Consider the following 16,739-nt stretch of genomic DNA (forward strand, 5'->3'; position numbering starts at 1 on the left):
TTTCCATCCATCTGCTCAGCCCGAGTTCAAAAACAATGTAGAGTTCACTACCAATTGTTGATTTTCTCGCCAAATGTCTATCCAACTCCCTCTTAAAATTGCTGATGTTATCAGCTTCAATCACCTCCCTGGGCAATCCATTGTACGGTCCACCACCCTCTGTGTGGCATTGTTGTATCTGATCTGTCCATTCAACTTCCCTCCTCTGAGCTTCATCGCATGCCCCCTGGTTGTCATTCTTGGAGCCACAGTAAGTTATTTCTCGGGTTCAACTTGTCGATGCGCTTAAGGTTCTTGAATACTTCAATAAAATCCCATCAGTCTTTTCTTCCCTGGTGCAAATAAACTCAGCTTCTGTAGTCTTCTTGTAGCTCAGGTATCTGATGACATGTGCCAGACAAGTAGCCCTCCGCTATCCTTTTTCCAGTACCATGATGTCTTTCCTGTAATATGGCGACCAAAACTGTATGCAGTACTCCAGATGGGGATGAACCAGTCCCCTGTGTATCACATCCTGTGATTTGTGTTCAATTTCATGTGGTGTCCAACCCAAGATCCCATTTGCTTTATTTACTGCTACTGCCCACTGTCCTCAAATATCCCAAATCCCTTTCGTGTGCTGCATTCTGTGGACAAACACCATTTAGGTTATAGCTTTCCTTCCCTGGTCTCATCACTTTACACTTGTCAATCTATCTGATGAGCCCGCTCCCAGTTACAGTATTGACTCATTTCCATAACAATTTGGTGGCTCTGTCATGTTTGGAAATGAGAAATCTGATGGTCAAACATTTTTCATAACTTTCAGTTAAGTCTTTAAGAGAATTAACTGATCTTTGAACTACTTGAAATTGAGCAGCTGTATGTCGTTGGAGTGATTTTTATATTCAATTGCACTTTCTAGAAAGGAAAATATGCTCCATTACTTATGTTTTGAAACAAGAGTTTTTGTTCTCTTCTGACTGCTATTACAAATGGTTTCAGATTCTTTTCTAAATATTCTTTTGGGAAATCTTTGGCCATTTCTTACTTTTTGTTTGAACAAATTGTTCTAAAGTTTTTCTGTTCTCAAAATAGCAATTTTTGTTAAGAATTATTTATTTTAGGCATTAATAGTTATTTCACTTCTGTAAACAGATACTTCTTTGGACCAATCTGATTTGGTTGCAGAGCTGCTAAAGGAACTTTCCAATCACAATGAGAGAATAGAAGAACGTAAAGCAGCAATGTATGAACTCCTTAAATCAATTCAAGAAGAGTCATTGGGAGTATGGGATGAACATTTCAAAACTGTTTTGCTGCTGCTTCTCGAGACACTTGGAGACAGAGAGGTTCGTTAAATTATTTGAATTGGCCATTTCATTGTGTCTTTGTGTATACTGTGTCTGTATCTATGTATATGCTGTGTGTGTATATTTCTCCCATTTCCCCAGATTATACTGCTGGCCTAGAGGATAAACAGCAAGTCCCAGCGTCCTGTAGGATTGAACTTGGTCACTGAGGTATGCAGAGCTGCCTCCTTTTATGCTCCCATCTCATTTTCCCCTCTGTGGGGAAAACACCTGGCTCCTACTTGAGATCAGGAGCTCACCTTGTAGGGAATCATGGGCCTAAATCCACAGCCTACTCTGTGGAATGGTACGGTTTAATTCCCAATTTGCTCCAAAATGCATTTGTTTCTTTGCTTGTTTCTCTCGAGCTTCTTTGTACACAGGCTTTTCATTTACCATTTAGCGTAATTGTTCTCAGAATATGTTCACTTTCCTCTTCCATTAACAAATGTATGGTTCCCTTGGGCATCACAGTCTATTGAATTGAAAAACCTACTGCAGTTGCTGTTCTATTATTATTATTGGTGCTAGTGCATGTAGTTATATTCCTTTCGTGACTTTCCAGAGATCGGGCCTGGATAGGTGATTGTTTGAACAGCAGTTGAGAAAGGGCAAGAACAAAGATTGTGGGGGCGGGGCAGAAGAACAAAAAATGAACCCAGATTCAAATGGAAAGCAGTGAAAAAAGGCAGAAAAACAGTCTTAGGGGAGCGGGAGAGAGCACGGAGTAAAGTCACCATTTCCGAATATGTTTATTTCCTAGGAAAGTGAAGTCTCTTAACCCTATTATCCCCTCTGGCACTCAGGGGTTCTCTGACCCTGGCCTTTTGTGCTCCTTCAGGGGCATCGTCTTCAACCACCTCAGCCCTACTCTCTGGAATTCCCTCTCAACCCATGCAGCTGGCACTTGTCCTTTAAAACCTTTCTCAAAACACACCTTATTGATCAAACTTTCAGTCACTAAATTGGAACCACGGCATATGCAGTCTGAGTTTGAGGAATTAGAACTTGCTGTGCCAGTACAGTACTTTGATGGGTATAGATAGAGGATGTAGGGAAATGCATTTAACTTTGAGTTTTTCCTTCTTGGGATTAGTGCAGCATGTAATATACCACTACTAAACACTGCCTCCAGATCCGAGCAGCACTTTTCAAATTGAAATGTAGACCAATCCCACCCTCAGTGGCCAGAATGCCCCACATGCATAGGAACAGGAGTAGGCCATTTAGCCCCTCGAACCTGTTCCGCCATTCAATGAGATCATGGCTGATCTGCAACCTAACTCTATATACCAGCCTTTGCCCTATTTCACTTAATACCTTCAGTTAACAGAAATCTTATCACTCTCCGATTTAAAATTAACAATTGATCTAGCATCAATTGCCGTTTGAGGAAGAGAATTCCAAACTTCTACCACCCTTTGGGTGTGGAAGTGTTTCGTAATTTCACTCCTGAAAGGTCTGGCTCTAATTTTTAGACTCTGCCCCCTAGTCCTAGACTCCCCAACCAGCGGAAATAGTTTCTCTCTCTCTCTACCCTATCCGTTCCCCTTAATATCTTGAAAACTTCAATTAAATCACCTATTAACCTTCTAAATTCCAGGGAAAATCTCCTCGTAATTTAACCCCGGAGTTCGGCTGTCATTCTGGTAAACCTACGCTGCACTCCCTCCAAGGCCGATATATCTTCCTAAGGTGTGGTGCCCAGAACTGCTCCCAGTGCTCCAGGTGTGGTCTAACCAGGGCTTTGTACAGCTGCAGCATAACTTCTACCCCCTTGTATTCTAGTCCTCTAGATATAACGGCCAGCATTCCATTAGCCTTTTAGATTATTTTTTCTGTATCTGTTAATGACATTTTAATAATCTATGTATCTGGACCTCCACTGTTTTTAGCTTTTCACCATTCAGAAAGTACCCTGTTCTATCCTTTTTGGTCCAAAGTGGATGACCTCACATTTGTCACAATTTTGCACATTTACTTAATCTATTAATATCTCTTGTAATTTTATACTTTCATCCACACTGCCTACAATGCCGCCTATCTTTGTGTCATTGGCAAATTTGGATACATGACTTTCTATCTCATCATCTAAGTCATTAATAAATACTGTGAATAGTTGAGGCCCCAACACAGATCCCTGCGGGGCACCACTAGTCACATCCTGCCAATTAGATTATCCCTACTCTCTGGCTCCTGCCACTCAGCCAATTTCCTAACCAGGTCAATAATTTGCCTTTAATTCCATGGGCTTCTACCTTAGTTAACAGTCTCTTAAGAGGGACTTTATCAAATGCCTTCTGGAAGTCCCTATAAATAACATCCATAGACATTCCCCGTCCACTACTTTCGTCACCTCTTCAAAAAATTCAATCAGGTTCACCAGGCATGACCTACCCTTTACATATCCATGCTAGCTCTCTCTGATCAGCTAAATATTTTCCACGGTGTTCAGTCACCCTATCCTTAATTATAGACTCTAGTAATTTCCTGACAACAGATGTTAGGCTAATTGGTCGATAATTTCCCAGTTTCCCCATCTCGCCATTCTTAAATAATGGAGTGACATGCTCAATTTTCCAATCTAAAGGAAAGGTTCCTGAATCGAGAGAACTCTGGAAGATTATAGTTAGGGCATCTGCAATGTGCTCACCTACTTCATTTAAACTCAGGGATGAAAACCATCTGGTCCTGGGGATTTGTCACTCTTTAATGCCATTTTCTGCATTACTGTTATTTTGCTTGCGTTAATTTTGTTGAGTTCCTGTCCCGATTCAGTATTAGTTTCCTTGGGATTTCCGGCATGCTATCCTCTTCCTCTACTGTAAATATTGACCCAACGTAATTATTCAACATGTCCGCCATTTCCTTATTATCATTGACAATATCAGCACTTTCAGTTTTTAAGGGACCAACATTGCTCTTGACCACCCTCTTTTTCCTAATATAATTGTAAAAAAATGTTGTATTGATGTTGCTATCCCTTGCAAGTTTCTTTTATACTCCCTTTTGTAGCTCCTATTAGCTGTTTTGTCACTTTTTGCTGTTCTTTGTATTTTTCCCATTTGCCAGGATCTGTGCTATTTTTTGCATTTTTGTATTTTTTTTAGTTTTATGTTGTCTCTCACCTCTTTAGTTGTCCATGGCTGGGGGTTTTTTGTTGGCAAGTAGAGCTCTTGCCCCTCAGGGGTATAAACTCTGCCCTCCTTCCCCATTTACCTTCCTGCAGAGGCACAGCCAGAAATCTCTTTCACCCCTTCAAGCCCAGTGCCACACAGGCAACACAGAACTTTGCCAGCATATTGTGCATAACATAATGAATGGCATTGAGTGGAATTGAATTACCACAGGGAGACTTTGAGAGGCATCTGAGATTAATGATAGGTTGATTCCTTTCAATCAAAGCTGAGATAAGGCCATTCAATCCATCAAGCTGATCCCTCAGTATTTCACCTCAGTCTAGCATTCAAATGCATCTTGAACTCCTCTTAGGTTTTATGATTTCACTATCTTCCTTGGTAGATTATCACTCTTTGGAGTAAAGATTATTTTTTAAATCTGCTTTGAAATGTAATTTTCACTTATTCACATTCTGTCACCACAGTTTCATTTGGGTACTCAACTAGTTAATATTGGGTTTAGTTAAAGTGACCCATTATTAGCTGTACAATTACTTTAATAATCTCATCATATAAGATGCCAATGTCGTCTTTTACGTGCAGTGTGAGTCAGTAGTAGTCATTAGCAAGAAAGGAAAGAACTTGCATTTATACAGCACCTTTCATATCCTCAGAAGCCTTAAATTGCTTGATATTCAATGAATATGACTATATAAATTGAGGCACAGAGTGAAAAGTCAAGGATTTATTCTAAACCTTTATAAATCACAGGTTAGGCCTCAGCTGGTGTATTGTGTCCTATTCTGGGCACTGCACTTTCGGAAGGATGCCAAGGCTTTGGAGAGGGTGCAGAGGAGATTTACCAGAATGGTACCAGGGATGAGGGACTTCAGTTATGTGGAGAAACTAGAGAAGCTGGGATTGTTCTCCTCAGAGCAGGGAAGGTTGAGTGGAGAGTTAATAGAGGTGTTCAAAATTAAGAGGGGTTTTAATAGAGTAAATAAGGACAAACAGTTTCCACTAGCAGGAGGACTGGTAACCAGAGGACACAGATTCAAGGTAACTGACAAAAGAACCAGAGGGGAGATAAGAATTATTTTTACATAGCGAGTTGTTATGATCTGAAATACACTGTTTGAAAGGGTGGTGGAAGCAGATTCAATAATAACTTTCATAAGGGAATTGGATATATACTTGGAAAGGAAATATTTTCATGGCTATGGGGAAAGAGCAGGGGAGTGGGACTAATTAGATAGCTCTTGAAAGGAGCCAGCACAGTGGGCTGAACGGCCTGCTTCTGTGCTGTATGATTCTAAGTACTTTTGACGTGTAGTGACTGTTATGTAGGCAAACCCAGCAGTCAATTTGTGTACTGGCCTCAGAAGCAGCAATGGGATAAATGACCAGTTAATCTGTTTGGATGGTATTGAGGGATAAATGTTAGCCAGGAGACTGGGAGACCTCCTTCGAAAACTGCCGTAGGATCTTTTATATCCACCTGAAGAGGTATATGGGGCCTCGGTTTCATGTCTCGTCTGAAAGTCGACACCTCTGACAATGCAGTACTCTCTCAGTATAGGACTTTAAGTGTCATCTTATATTGTGTACTTCAATCTTGGGAGTGGGGCTTTAACCCACGACTTTCTGACTCAAAGGGGAGAGTATTACCATTAAGCCAAGCTGACACTCATGTTGCAATGTCCAGAAAATGTGGTGAAACAATTAAAAAAGCTAACAGAAGGCTAGCACAATAGAATACAAGTCTACACTAGTTGTGTGAAGTGCTTAAAGTGCACTGGCAAACCACATTTAGAATATAGCGTTCAGTTTTGGTCACACCAGGGGAAACAAATTATGAACGGTACAGAAAAGATGACAATCTATTGTCAAATTTAACAGGGATGAGCTGTTAGAAAAGCTTAAATTTTGCACTCCAGCAGGAAGATGGTTCAGGGGCGACCTCATAGAAGTATACCAAATATTAACTGGTATGGATAAAACAATCCGAAAAAGACAAACCCAAAGTATTGCTTCAAAATGCCAAGAAAATAGGACCAGAAAACAGAATGGAAATTTGTGGATAACAAATTTAGAGCGGTATCAGGGAATATTTTCTTCCTAGTGATAAATGTTTGGAATAATCAACCGATCAAGAGAATGGGCAAAAACTTTGGGGTGATTGAAGATGCAGTTGAGCTGCCATCAGTGAAGCGCTGGAGTTTCATGGGCTCAATCTCCTTTTCTCAATGCTGATTTTTTTGAATGCATCACGTGCACGATATCGGTGTGTAGTGCTGTGAGAACGTGTGTCAGCTGATTGAGCCCGATGTGTTTATATGCTGAATTTTTTCCTTTTTTCCCCCTCTCTTTGATCCTTCCCATCTGAGGAGAATGCCATACCCCTAGAATCCTGCCCTTCAAATAACCATAATTATGGTGTGAAACTTTTGCTGTTCGATGGGACTTCAAATTCGGAAAACCTTCAAAGTTTGTATATAGTGATAAATTTGTTGGTTTGTTTCTTTTTTCTTGGCGTTACAGCATACAATCAGAGCATTGGCACTGCGAGTTTTAAAAGAGATTTTAAAACACCAGCCGGAAAGATTCAAAAATTATGCAGAACTCACTATCATAAGGACACTGGAAGCTCACAAAGATCCCCAAAAAGAGGTTGGCTGTTTACTGATTTTTTGAAAAGTGAAGTAATAGCAAATTTAGTTTGTTTTACTGTTTCTCTGCAAATATTACTCTTTAACTGATCATCTAGCAAAAAAAAGGTTTACAACTGTATTGATTGCATGCAATCTTTTTAAGATACTCTTTGGTGCTACAGACCAAATTATGGTAAGGGCTACTGGACAATGTTTTTCCTTATTAATCCAAACAAATGCTGTCCTTCAGCACAGTCTGTAAATGTGGGAACAAGCCTTTCAACTGACAGCAATTTTAAATGCACAAAAAATGAAAACATTGTTTTAAAAAGAAAAATTCTATAATAATACCCATTCTGGAATTATTTTCAGCTGATCCTGAAAGAACTTACGACTAAGAGGACCCATTGTTCTTTGTACATTTAATAGCTGAAAGTTGAGCATTTATGGAAAATACAGGAAACTTTCTGGTATCCGGCACGGACGGGACCGACGTGGTGCCGATTCATCATCAATTACGGATAACCGAACGCTATAGTAAAAGATACGGAGCTCAGAGCTCCGTGTAAAGCAACAAACCCTGTTGCTTCAACAGCTTCAAAACAATCGGCACAAGTTGCAAGCGTCTCTGTAGCTTAGCAACAGCTTCAGCTACACCCTTGCACAGCAACAAATGGAGTAAAAAAAGTAATAAAAGTAAAAAAAGTTACCTGAACCGACTCCTGAATTTTGCCGGTGGATAGAGCGTTCCGGTTATTTAGGGGCCGGTTAATCGAAAGTTTCCTGTAGTGTTATAGCAGTAAGACATGCAAAAAACAGTCATCTGTGTACATTATCGTCATGTCTCCACTGAGCTGACTCGGAAACTAAAAACAAATCTTGATGTTGGCTCTCGTTGAGGCTTCTGCATAACTCTGCTGCTCCCTTATTATTACTCCAGTTTTTCTGTCTAAATCAATTGCCTTTGATTTTTACAATCTGTGTGGTTTGCTCTTCCTCCCCCAAACCTACTGCTGTTGCTGATCTTTTTCCTCCTGCTCCCCTTTCTCCACATGGTTCAGTCGTTCCATACTTTTCTTTTTCTCTCCACTTGCAGCGAACAAAATGGCTGTTAATTTTGGAACACTCAAAGTGTCGCAGAATCAAAAGGCAGTTTATAGAAGTATTTTGGATAGCAGTCACTGGGAACTATGACATTTAGTGCAGACATTGCAATCAGAAACTGGAGCCCAAAGATGAGTCAACTAGACACAATCATGTTCACGCATTCTCGCTCCCTTTATTCTGTTTGAAGGTTTAGTTACTGTTTATTGTTCTACCTCCTCTCACAATTAAGACTTGCACCATTCTTTGGGGTGGGGTGGGCAAGAGCAGAATTGCCTCAGGAGAACGTTCCATGAAGAAACTTCCACTCTTGCACAGCCATGATGTTTGTGTTGCCTCGCACTTTGTAAATAAAGATTTTACCTGGACTGCAACGTTAGGATTTTTTTTTTACCTGTGTTGTTGATAGCAGTCAGAGCTGTTACCCATGCATATAGGAAAGAATTAAGTTTTTTTTCCCCCCCATTCCCAGTGCTTTTCTACACGGTAAAATGGAGCAGTTTTACAGTACGTAGTTCACTACTTTGTCCTGTTAAAATTTCCTGAAGTACAGAATAGTCTAGTTGAAAAATCATTAAAATTTGATTTTCGAATGGCCAATTTAAAATGATCATTTTGCCAATACAGTGTTATTTTTTGTGCCTCAGTATCAGTCCACTAGTTAAATCGGTTTTCATCAACTCGCCTTGCACTTCCATTTCTCGTTTCAACTTCTATATCACATGTCGTAGATTCTTCCCACTGGTTAACAACCACACTATACCTGCATGCATTGTCTTATGATATTATGCAACTTCAAGAAATGCAACAACCGCTTCAAAGTCACTGTGGCGATCTTGCTCACCAGAAGGTTATCATAAAGACAAGAGTATACAAACGCAATTCTTCCAAACTCAGAGACCTAAAGTTCCAGAGAACTCTAGCTTCTGATCAGAAAACAAATCTAGTTCAGATAGAGTGTTCCCTCTCAGTAGCATTCTAGGAAAGATTCACCAGCACAGTAACTGTGCATAATAACAACAGAAAATGCTGGAAAAACTCAGCAGGCCAGGCAACATCCGTGGAGAGAGAAATAGAGTCAACGTTTCAGGTCAAAACCCTTTGTCAAGACAGTGTCAAGTAACAGTGCATATTGGCTTGTGTGGCCAGACAGAAAGTGTTGGGTTCCTCTAAGGCTCAAAATCTCCTCCAACATTATTCACAAACCTATTTCATCTCAGGGTTCTTCAGTTGCTCCAGTATTATCTCACAGAATGATGATCAGTGTCTTCATCCAGATTATAGACAATTATTGGGACACTTGATTCAACTATTTGCTGTACCCGGTGCCATTAAATTCAGCTGAGCACTGATTTGAAATTCCTGCTGTGGTGCAGAACACCAGTCATTGCTTTTGGCTGACAGACATTCTTAGCAATACACAAATGCAGGAATAAGTTGTTGACTACAGGTCTACCTTTCGCATTTTTCGAAGGATACCTCCATCACTGCGCCTTGAGCCATAGTGAATATTTACAGTATTTATGACTGGCTTTGTTCCACAAAAATGTCATCCCTGTCTCATTGTTTTAGCACTGACACTTGAGACATTGGCACCAATATATCCTGCATTATGCAACTTGGTTGGCATCGCAACCAGCAGCAGTTGGTTAAAGCCTCATATGGGCTCTATCTGCTGCTGGTTCTGTGATGCCAACCAATTCCCTTACGGCAGAAGGTAATTCCCATTTTCTTTGAGAAGCAGAAGGGAAATATGTTTTCAAAGGACATTGAGAAAAAATAGAAACTATTCTTCACTCAAAAATCTAGTCTTTTTTTGTTGATAACTGCAAGTTCCGCTTTCCACTGGTACAGTCTCCACCGCTTATAGCGGGCGCGTTGGTGTCAACACAACTATATGCGGTGGCCAGTGTAAAGAAGAAATTGTTTAAAAACATGGAAATCTTCATCCTCCATCTCTGAACTTCCCACTCTGTCTAAATGCTCCAGTAATCCAAACGGTTTCACCTGTACTGTTGGAGAGCTGAAAGGGGCTGAAGTATGCAGCGGCACTTTAACGAGGTGCGTACAGCTGCTTCATCTGCCCAAAATAGTCAGCCGCTAAATTGCCTTTTGTAATGGCAAATGATTAGCGCCATTTGCCCGATATAGGCGGCTGTCCGGGATAAGCGAGGACGGTGTAAGTGGTGGGAACTGTATTTCCTATCCCAGGGAACATGGGTAACTAAGTCTCCATTTTAGACCTGATGAAGTTATCATCAATTAAAATATTCCTAATTAAGTTACGGTCACTATTTCCCAAGTGTTCCAGATTCTCCTAATGTGATAGATTTGAGATCCTCCTTTTGTGATTGTATTGGAAAGCTGAGGTCGCCTTGAAACCAGCCAGATACATGGAGTTCCCACAGCCACTGAGGAATGTATATTTGCACAACCTTGTAGCCTCATTTGTGTTTTTTTCGTGAACAAACTAAATATAAAAGACCCCCACTATGGGTTACCATTACCAGTTGGACTGTTGCATTCCAGTCTGCTCACCGGAAGTTTAACTTGACTAAGACCAGCGTTTAGGTGGCCAGAAAAGGCAGGGGCTCTGCAATTTAAACATGTTCTGATTCATATTGAAGTGCCAGTGAGGAGGAGATATATGAGGGTAATTTTTCAGATTGTGCGCTGTTTGAAAGAGCTACCCAATTAGTCCTTCTCGCCTGGTCTTTCCTCATAGCCCTGCAAATTTCTCCTTTTCCGGTGTATATATCTAATTTCCCTTTGAAAGTTGCTATTAAATCTGCTTCCACCACCTTTTCAGGTCGTGCATAACAACTTGCTGTGTAAAAAAAAAAAAAAAAAAGAATTCTCCTCATTTCCCCCCTGGATTTTTTGCCAATTATCTTAAATCTGTGTCCTCTAGTTACTGACTGTCCTGCCAGTGGAAACAGTTTCTCCATCAATATTCTTTGTTGGCCATCAACCTATACACTCACTTGAGGCCATTTGCCGTGTCTGGCACAGGGTATTGCTGGCCTTCGCAGATCTGCTGTCTCCCTTTAGTGTCTCCCTCAACTTCAAGTCTTGTTCACATTAATATAACTCCTCTAAATGTAGTAAGAACATTTGAGCTATTGAAAAATAGTGTTGACCCTGGATTGTGCAAGATAATATCAAATCAGGACCAATCAGTGACTTGAAAGTAGAATACATGGAAAATTGTGACCATATCTAATTAGATTTATCATTAAACTTGTAACAGGAAACTCTATTTTATCTGGCACCGACAGGACCGGCGCGGTGCCGGTTTATAAAAAAGTCCGGATTACAGAGAGGTATAGTAAAAGGTACGAGAGCCCCGTACACGGCCACAGATCCAGGCGTCCCTGTTGCATGGCAACAGGTGCAGGAACCCCGACCACAGATCCAGGCGTCTCTGTTGCATAGCAACAGGTGCAGGAACCCCGGTTACACGGCCACAGATCCAGGAACGGCCACTAATATGAAGTAAAACTTACCTGAACCTACTCCTGAATTTTGCCGGTTAACTGAGATTTCCGGTTATTTAGGTGCCGGTAAATCGAGAGTTTCCTGCAATGAAAAAGGGGAATTCAAAATAATTTGTTGGACTAGAAAATAGTTACTTTCAGTGGCATAAGTGGAGACTTAGTCAAGGTTAATTGGTTGGGAAAAATGGCAGGTCAAACAGGGCCAGCAGTTTGAGATACTTAAATGTGAGTTGGTTGCGGTCAGGTTAAATAGATTTCAACTAGGAGTAAATTGGGTATGTCAAAACCCAGGTGTAACATTTTGAGATCTTACCTATTTGACATTGAGGGGATTTTGATTTAATTTATGTATGATACAGTTACAAACTTAGATTCATTAAAAAACCTGAGAAGTAGGAGCAGGAGTCAGCCATTGAGCCCTTCAAGCCTGCTCCGCTATTTAATAAGATCATGGCTGATCTTTTACCTCATCTCCACCTTCCCGCATGATCCCCTTATCCCTTGATTAGCTTAGTATCCAAATATCTATCGATCTCTGTCTCGAAAATACTTCAGTGACTGAGCATCCGCAGCTTACAAAGGGTTAACTCCCAGAAATAGACAAGCCATTTAGAAAGTTGTTTAGGTTGGGTTCCAGATGGGATATCAAACAGGCCAGCCAGTATAGCTATCATAAACTGTACTTTTGCATATTGTGCCAGCTTTGAGACCGAGAAGTTGCTGAGCACACCCAGGAGAGAGTTCCCAACCTGATGCTAGAATGGGTTCTCTTTTAATATGTTGTCCGGGGGCTTATCTGCATAAACAGGTGCCATAAGCTCCACTCTAAGGGGGGATAAGTTCATTCAAGATACTGTAGTTGAGGGAGGGGTCAAAGGGCAACCTTTGCCTCTTCTGTCGCTGTGTCTCCCTCCCTCTCTGTCTCTCTCCCTCCCTCCCTGTCTCTCTCCCTCCCTCCCTGTCTGTCTGTCTGTCCGCCTCCCTCCCTCTCTGTCCGTCCGTCTCCCTCCCTCGCTCTCCCCCTCCGCCTCCCTCGCTCTCTCCCTCGCTCTCCCCCTCCGCCTCCCTCGCTCTCCGCCTCCCTCACTCTCCCCCTCCGCCTCCCTCGCTCTCCGTCTCCGCCTCCCTCGCTCTCCGTCTCCGCCTCCCTCGCTCTCCGTCTCCGCCTCCCTCGCTCTCCGTCTCCGCCTCCCTCGCTCTCCCGCTCCGCCTCCCTCGCTCTCCCCCTCCGCCTCCCTCGCTCTCCCCCTCCGCCTCGCTCGCCCTCCCTCGCTCTCCCCTCCCCCTCCCTCGCTCTCCCCCTCCCCCTCCCTCGCTCTCCCCCTCCCCCTCCCTCGCTCTCCCCCTCCCTCGCTCTCCCCCTCCCCCTCCCTCGCTCTCCCCCTCCCTCGCTCTCCCCTTCCCCCTCCCTCGCTCTCCCCCTCCCCCTCCCTCGCTCTCCCCCTCCCCCTCCCTCGCTCTCCCCCTCCCCCTCCCTCGCTCTCCCCCTCCCCCTCCCTCGCTCTCCCCCTCCCCCTCCCTCGCTCTCCCCCTCCCTCGCTCTCCCCCTCCCTCGCTCTCCCCCTCCCTCGCTCTCCCCCTCCCCCTCCCTCGCTCTCCCCCTCCCCCTCCCTCGCTCTCCCCTCCCCCTCCCTCGCTCTCCCCTCCCCGTCCCTCGTTCTCCCCCTCCCCCTCCCTCGCTCTCCCCCTCCCCCTCCCTCGCTCTCCCCCTCCCCCTCCCTCGCTCTCCCCCTCCCCCTCCCTCGCTCTCCCCCTCCCTCGCTCTCCCCCTCCCCCTCCCTCGCTCTCCCCCTCCCTCGCTCTCCCCCTCCCCCTCCCTCGCTCTCCCCCTCCCTCGCTCTCCCCCTCCCTCGCTCTCCCCCTCCCTCGCTCTCCCCTCCCTCGCTCTCCCCCTCCCTCGCTCTCCCCCTCCCTCGCTCTCCCCCTCCCTCGCTCTCCCCCTCCCCCTCCCTCGCTCTCCCCCTCCTCCTCCCTCGCTCTCCCCCTCCTCCTCCCTCGCTCTCCCCCCTCCCTCGCTCTCGCTCTCCCCCTCCCTCGCTCTCCCCCTCCCTCGCTCTCCCCCTCCCTCGCTCTCCCCCTCCCTCGCTCTCCCCCTCCCTCGCTCTCCCCCTCCCTCGCTCTCCCCCTCCCTCGCTCTCCCCCTCCCCCTCCCTCGCTCTCCCCCTCCCCCTCCCTCGCTCTCCCCCTCCCCCTCCCTCGCTCTCCCCCTCCTCCTCCCTCGCTCTCCCCCTCCTCCTCCCTCGCTCTCCCCCTCCTCCTCCCTCGCTCTCCCCCTCCCCCTCCCTCGCTCTCCCCCTCCCTCGCTCTCCCCCTCCCTCGCTCTCCCCCTCCCTCGCTCTCCCCCTCCCTCGCTCTCCCCCTCCCTCGCTCTCCCCCTCCCTCGCCCTCGCCCTCCCCCTCCCTCGCTCTCCCCCTCCCCCTCCCTCGCTCTCCCCCTCCCCCTCCCTCGCTCTCCCCCTCCCCCTCCCTCGCTCTCCCCCTCCCCCTCCCTCGCTCTCCCCCTCCCTCGCTCTCCCCCTCCCCCTCCCCCTCCCTCCCCCTCCCTCGCTCTCCCCCCTCCCTCGCTCTCCCCCTCCCTCGCTCTCCCCCTCCCTCGCTCTCCCCCTCCCCCTCCCTCGCTCTCCCCCTCCCCCGCTCTCCCCCCTCCCCCTCCCTCGCTCTCCCCCTCCCTCGCTCTCCCCCTCCCCCTCCCTCGCTCTCCCCCTCCCCCTCCCTCGCTCTCCCCCTCCCCCTCCCTCGCTCTCCCCCTCCCTCGCTCTCCCCCTCCCTCGCTCTCCCCCTCCCTCGCTCTCCCCCTCCCTCGCTCTCCCCCTCCCTCGCTCTCCCTCTCCCCCTCCCTCGCTCTCCCCCTCCCTCGCTCTCCCCCTCCCTCGCTCTCCCCCTCCCTCGCTCTCGCCCTCCCTCGCTCTCGCCCTCCCTCGCTCTCGCCCTCCCTCGCTCTCGCCCTCCCTCCCCCTCCCCCTCCCCTTCCCCCTCTCCCTCCCTCTCCCTCCCTCCCTCCCCCTCCCTCGCCCTCCCCCTCCGCCTCCCTCTCTCTCCGTCTCTCCCCTCTCTCTGTCTCTCCTTCTGCTTCTCTCTCTGTTTTGTATCCAATTTATTCTAGGTTATGCGATTTCACAGTAACACACACTTTATTATAATGTGCAATATTATTTGCACCCGAGGGCCACATTATGATTGTGATAGAATTGTGTACACATTGAAAAGATTTCTATTTAATTTTAGTCATTGTTATACATACTGTTATATCAAAATTACAGATATGGGAACATATGAATGGGTAATTTTAGTGACGTTCATTTGAAAATGTTTCCCAATTGTCAGTATAGAAATATGTTAAAGCTGCCATCTATGCACAGTATGTTTATACAAGGAAAATAATTTGAAAAAGTGAAGTATTATGAAATGTTCTACAATGTTTGTTCAAATATTTAATATAAAATTATACATCAACGAAAATGTTGCCGCCTTATTATTGTATACTAGTTTATCAGAATCCATCAGCCCTGCTGGATGGAGACCAGCAACACTGGTGCTCTTTGTGTAGTTTGTGCACATTTAAATACAAATCGTGGGCTATGTGGAACAATCTTTGTTCCAGTCCTACTCGGGCCCCCTCCCTCGCCTCTTTTTCCGATACATTGATGACTGTATCGGTGCTGTTTCCTGCTCTCGCCCCGAACTAGACAATTTCATTCACTTTGCCTCCAATTTCCACCCTTCCCTCACCTTCACATGGTCCATCTCTGACTCTTCCCTTCCCTTCCTCGACTTCTCCATCTCCATCTCTGGGGATAGGTTATCGACCAATATTCACTACAAGCCCACTGACTCCCACAGCTACCTGGACTACACTTCCTCCCACCCCGCCTCCTGTAAGGACTCTATTCCATTCTCCCAGTTTCTCCGTCTCCGCCGCATCTGCTCCGACGATGCCACCTTCCACACCAGTGCTTCAGACATGTCCTCCTTTTTCCACAACCGAGGATTCCCCTCCACCGTGGTTGACACAGCTCTCGACCGTGTCAGTTCTATCTCCCGCACTTCTGCCCTCACCCCTGCCCCTCCCTCCCGGAACCACGATAGGGTTCCCCTTGTCCTCACCTTTCACCCCACCAGCCTCCACATTCAACGGATCATCCTCCGGCATTTCCGCTACCTCCAAAGTGATCCCACCACCAAACGTATCTTCCACTCCGCTCCCTTTTCAGCATTCCGTAGGGACCACTCCCTCCGAGACACCCTAGTCCACTCCTCTATCACCCCAAACAACCCTTCCCCTTCGCCTGGCACCTTCCCGTGCAAGCGGAGGAGATGTAACACCTGCCCCTATACCTCCCCCCTTCCCACTGTCCAGGGCCCCAAACACCCCTTCCAGGTGAAACAGCGATTTACTTGTACTTCTCGCAATCTAGTATACTGTATTTGCTGCTCACGATGCGGTCTCCTCTACATTGGGGCGACCAAACGCAGATTGGGTGACCGCTTTGCGGAACACCTCCGTTCAGTCCGTAAGGGTGACCCCGAGCTTCCGGTCGCCTGTCATTTTAATTCACCGCTCCATTCCCACTAGGACCTCACTGTCCTTGGCCTCTTGCATTGTTCCACGGAAGCTCAACGTAAACTCGAGGAACAGCACCTCATCTTCCGATTAGGCACTTTGCAGCCTTCCGGACTCAATATCGAGTTCAACAATTTCAGATCATAACCTCGGCCCCCATTAATTTTTTACCTGTAATTTTTCCACTCCTTTTCCCCCCCCCCCCCCCCTTTCCTTTTGTTTCTCCCACCTGGCAGCTATCTCTTGCCCTGCCAGTACACTTCACACCTAATCTCAGCCTATTACCATCTCGTCTGGCTTCGAACACCTTTTATTGTCTCTTCTACTTCTTTTGCCTCTTTCACTTCTTTTGTCCGATCGCAGCCCTGCCTTCGATCTATTTTCTTTTCTTTCCAGTTTTGAAGAAGGGTTCGACCCGAAACGTCAACTCAAATTTCTCTCCACGGATGTTGCCTGACCTGCTGAGTTTTTCCAGC

General features: G+C 45.9%; 1 protein-coding gene across 35 annotated transcripts in view; it reads left to right on the plus strand.

The window, feature by feature from the left end:
* clasp2 (cytoplasmic linker associated protein 2) overlaps positions 1-16,739 on the plus strand; it is a 453,349-nt gene that overhangs the window by 418,906 nt on the left and 17,704 nt on the right. For all 35 annotated transcript variants that reach the window (XM_085993872.1, XM_085993847.1, XM_085993851.1 and 32 more), the window contains 2 exons: positions 1,138-1,331; positions 6,992-7,120. In XM_085993872.1, the coding sequence (XP_085849998.1) occupies positions 1,138-1,331; positions 6,992-7,120 (323 nt within the window). The remainder of the gene's footprint in view (positions 1-1,137; positions 1,332-6,991; positions 7,121-16,739) is intronic.

This window comes from Somniosus microcephalus, chromosome 7 (genome assembly GCF_052327205.1).
Source record: "Somniosus microcephalus isolate GS21.2 chromosome 7, FLI_Smic_1.0, whole genome shotgun sequence".
NCBI lineage: Eukaryota > Metazoa > Chordata > Chondrichthyes > Squaliformes > Somniosidae > Somniosus > Somniosus microcephalus.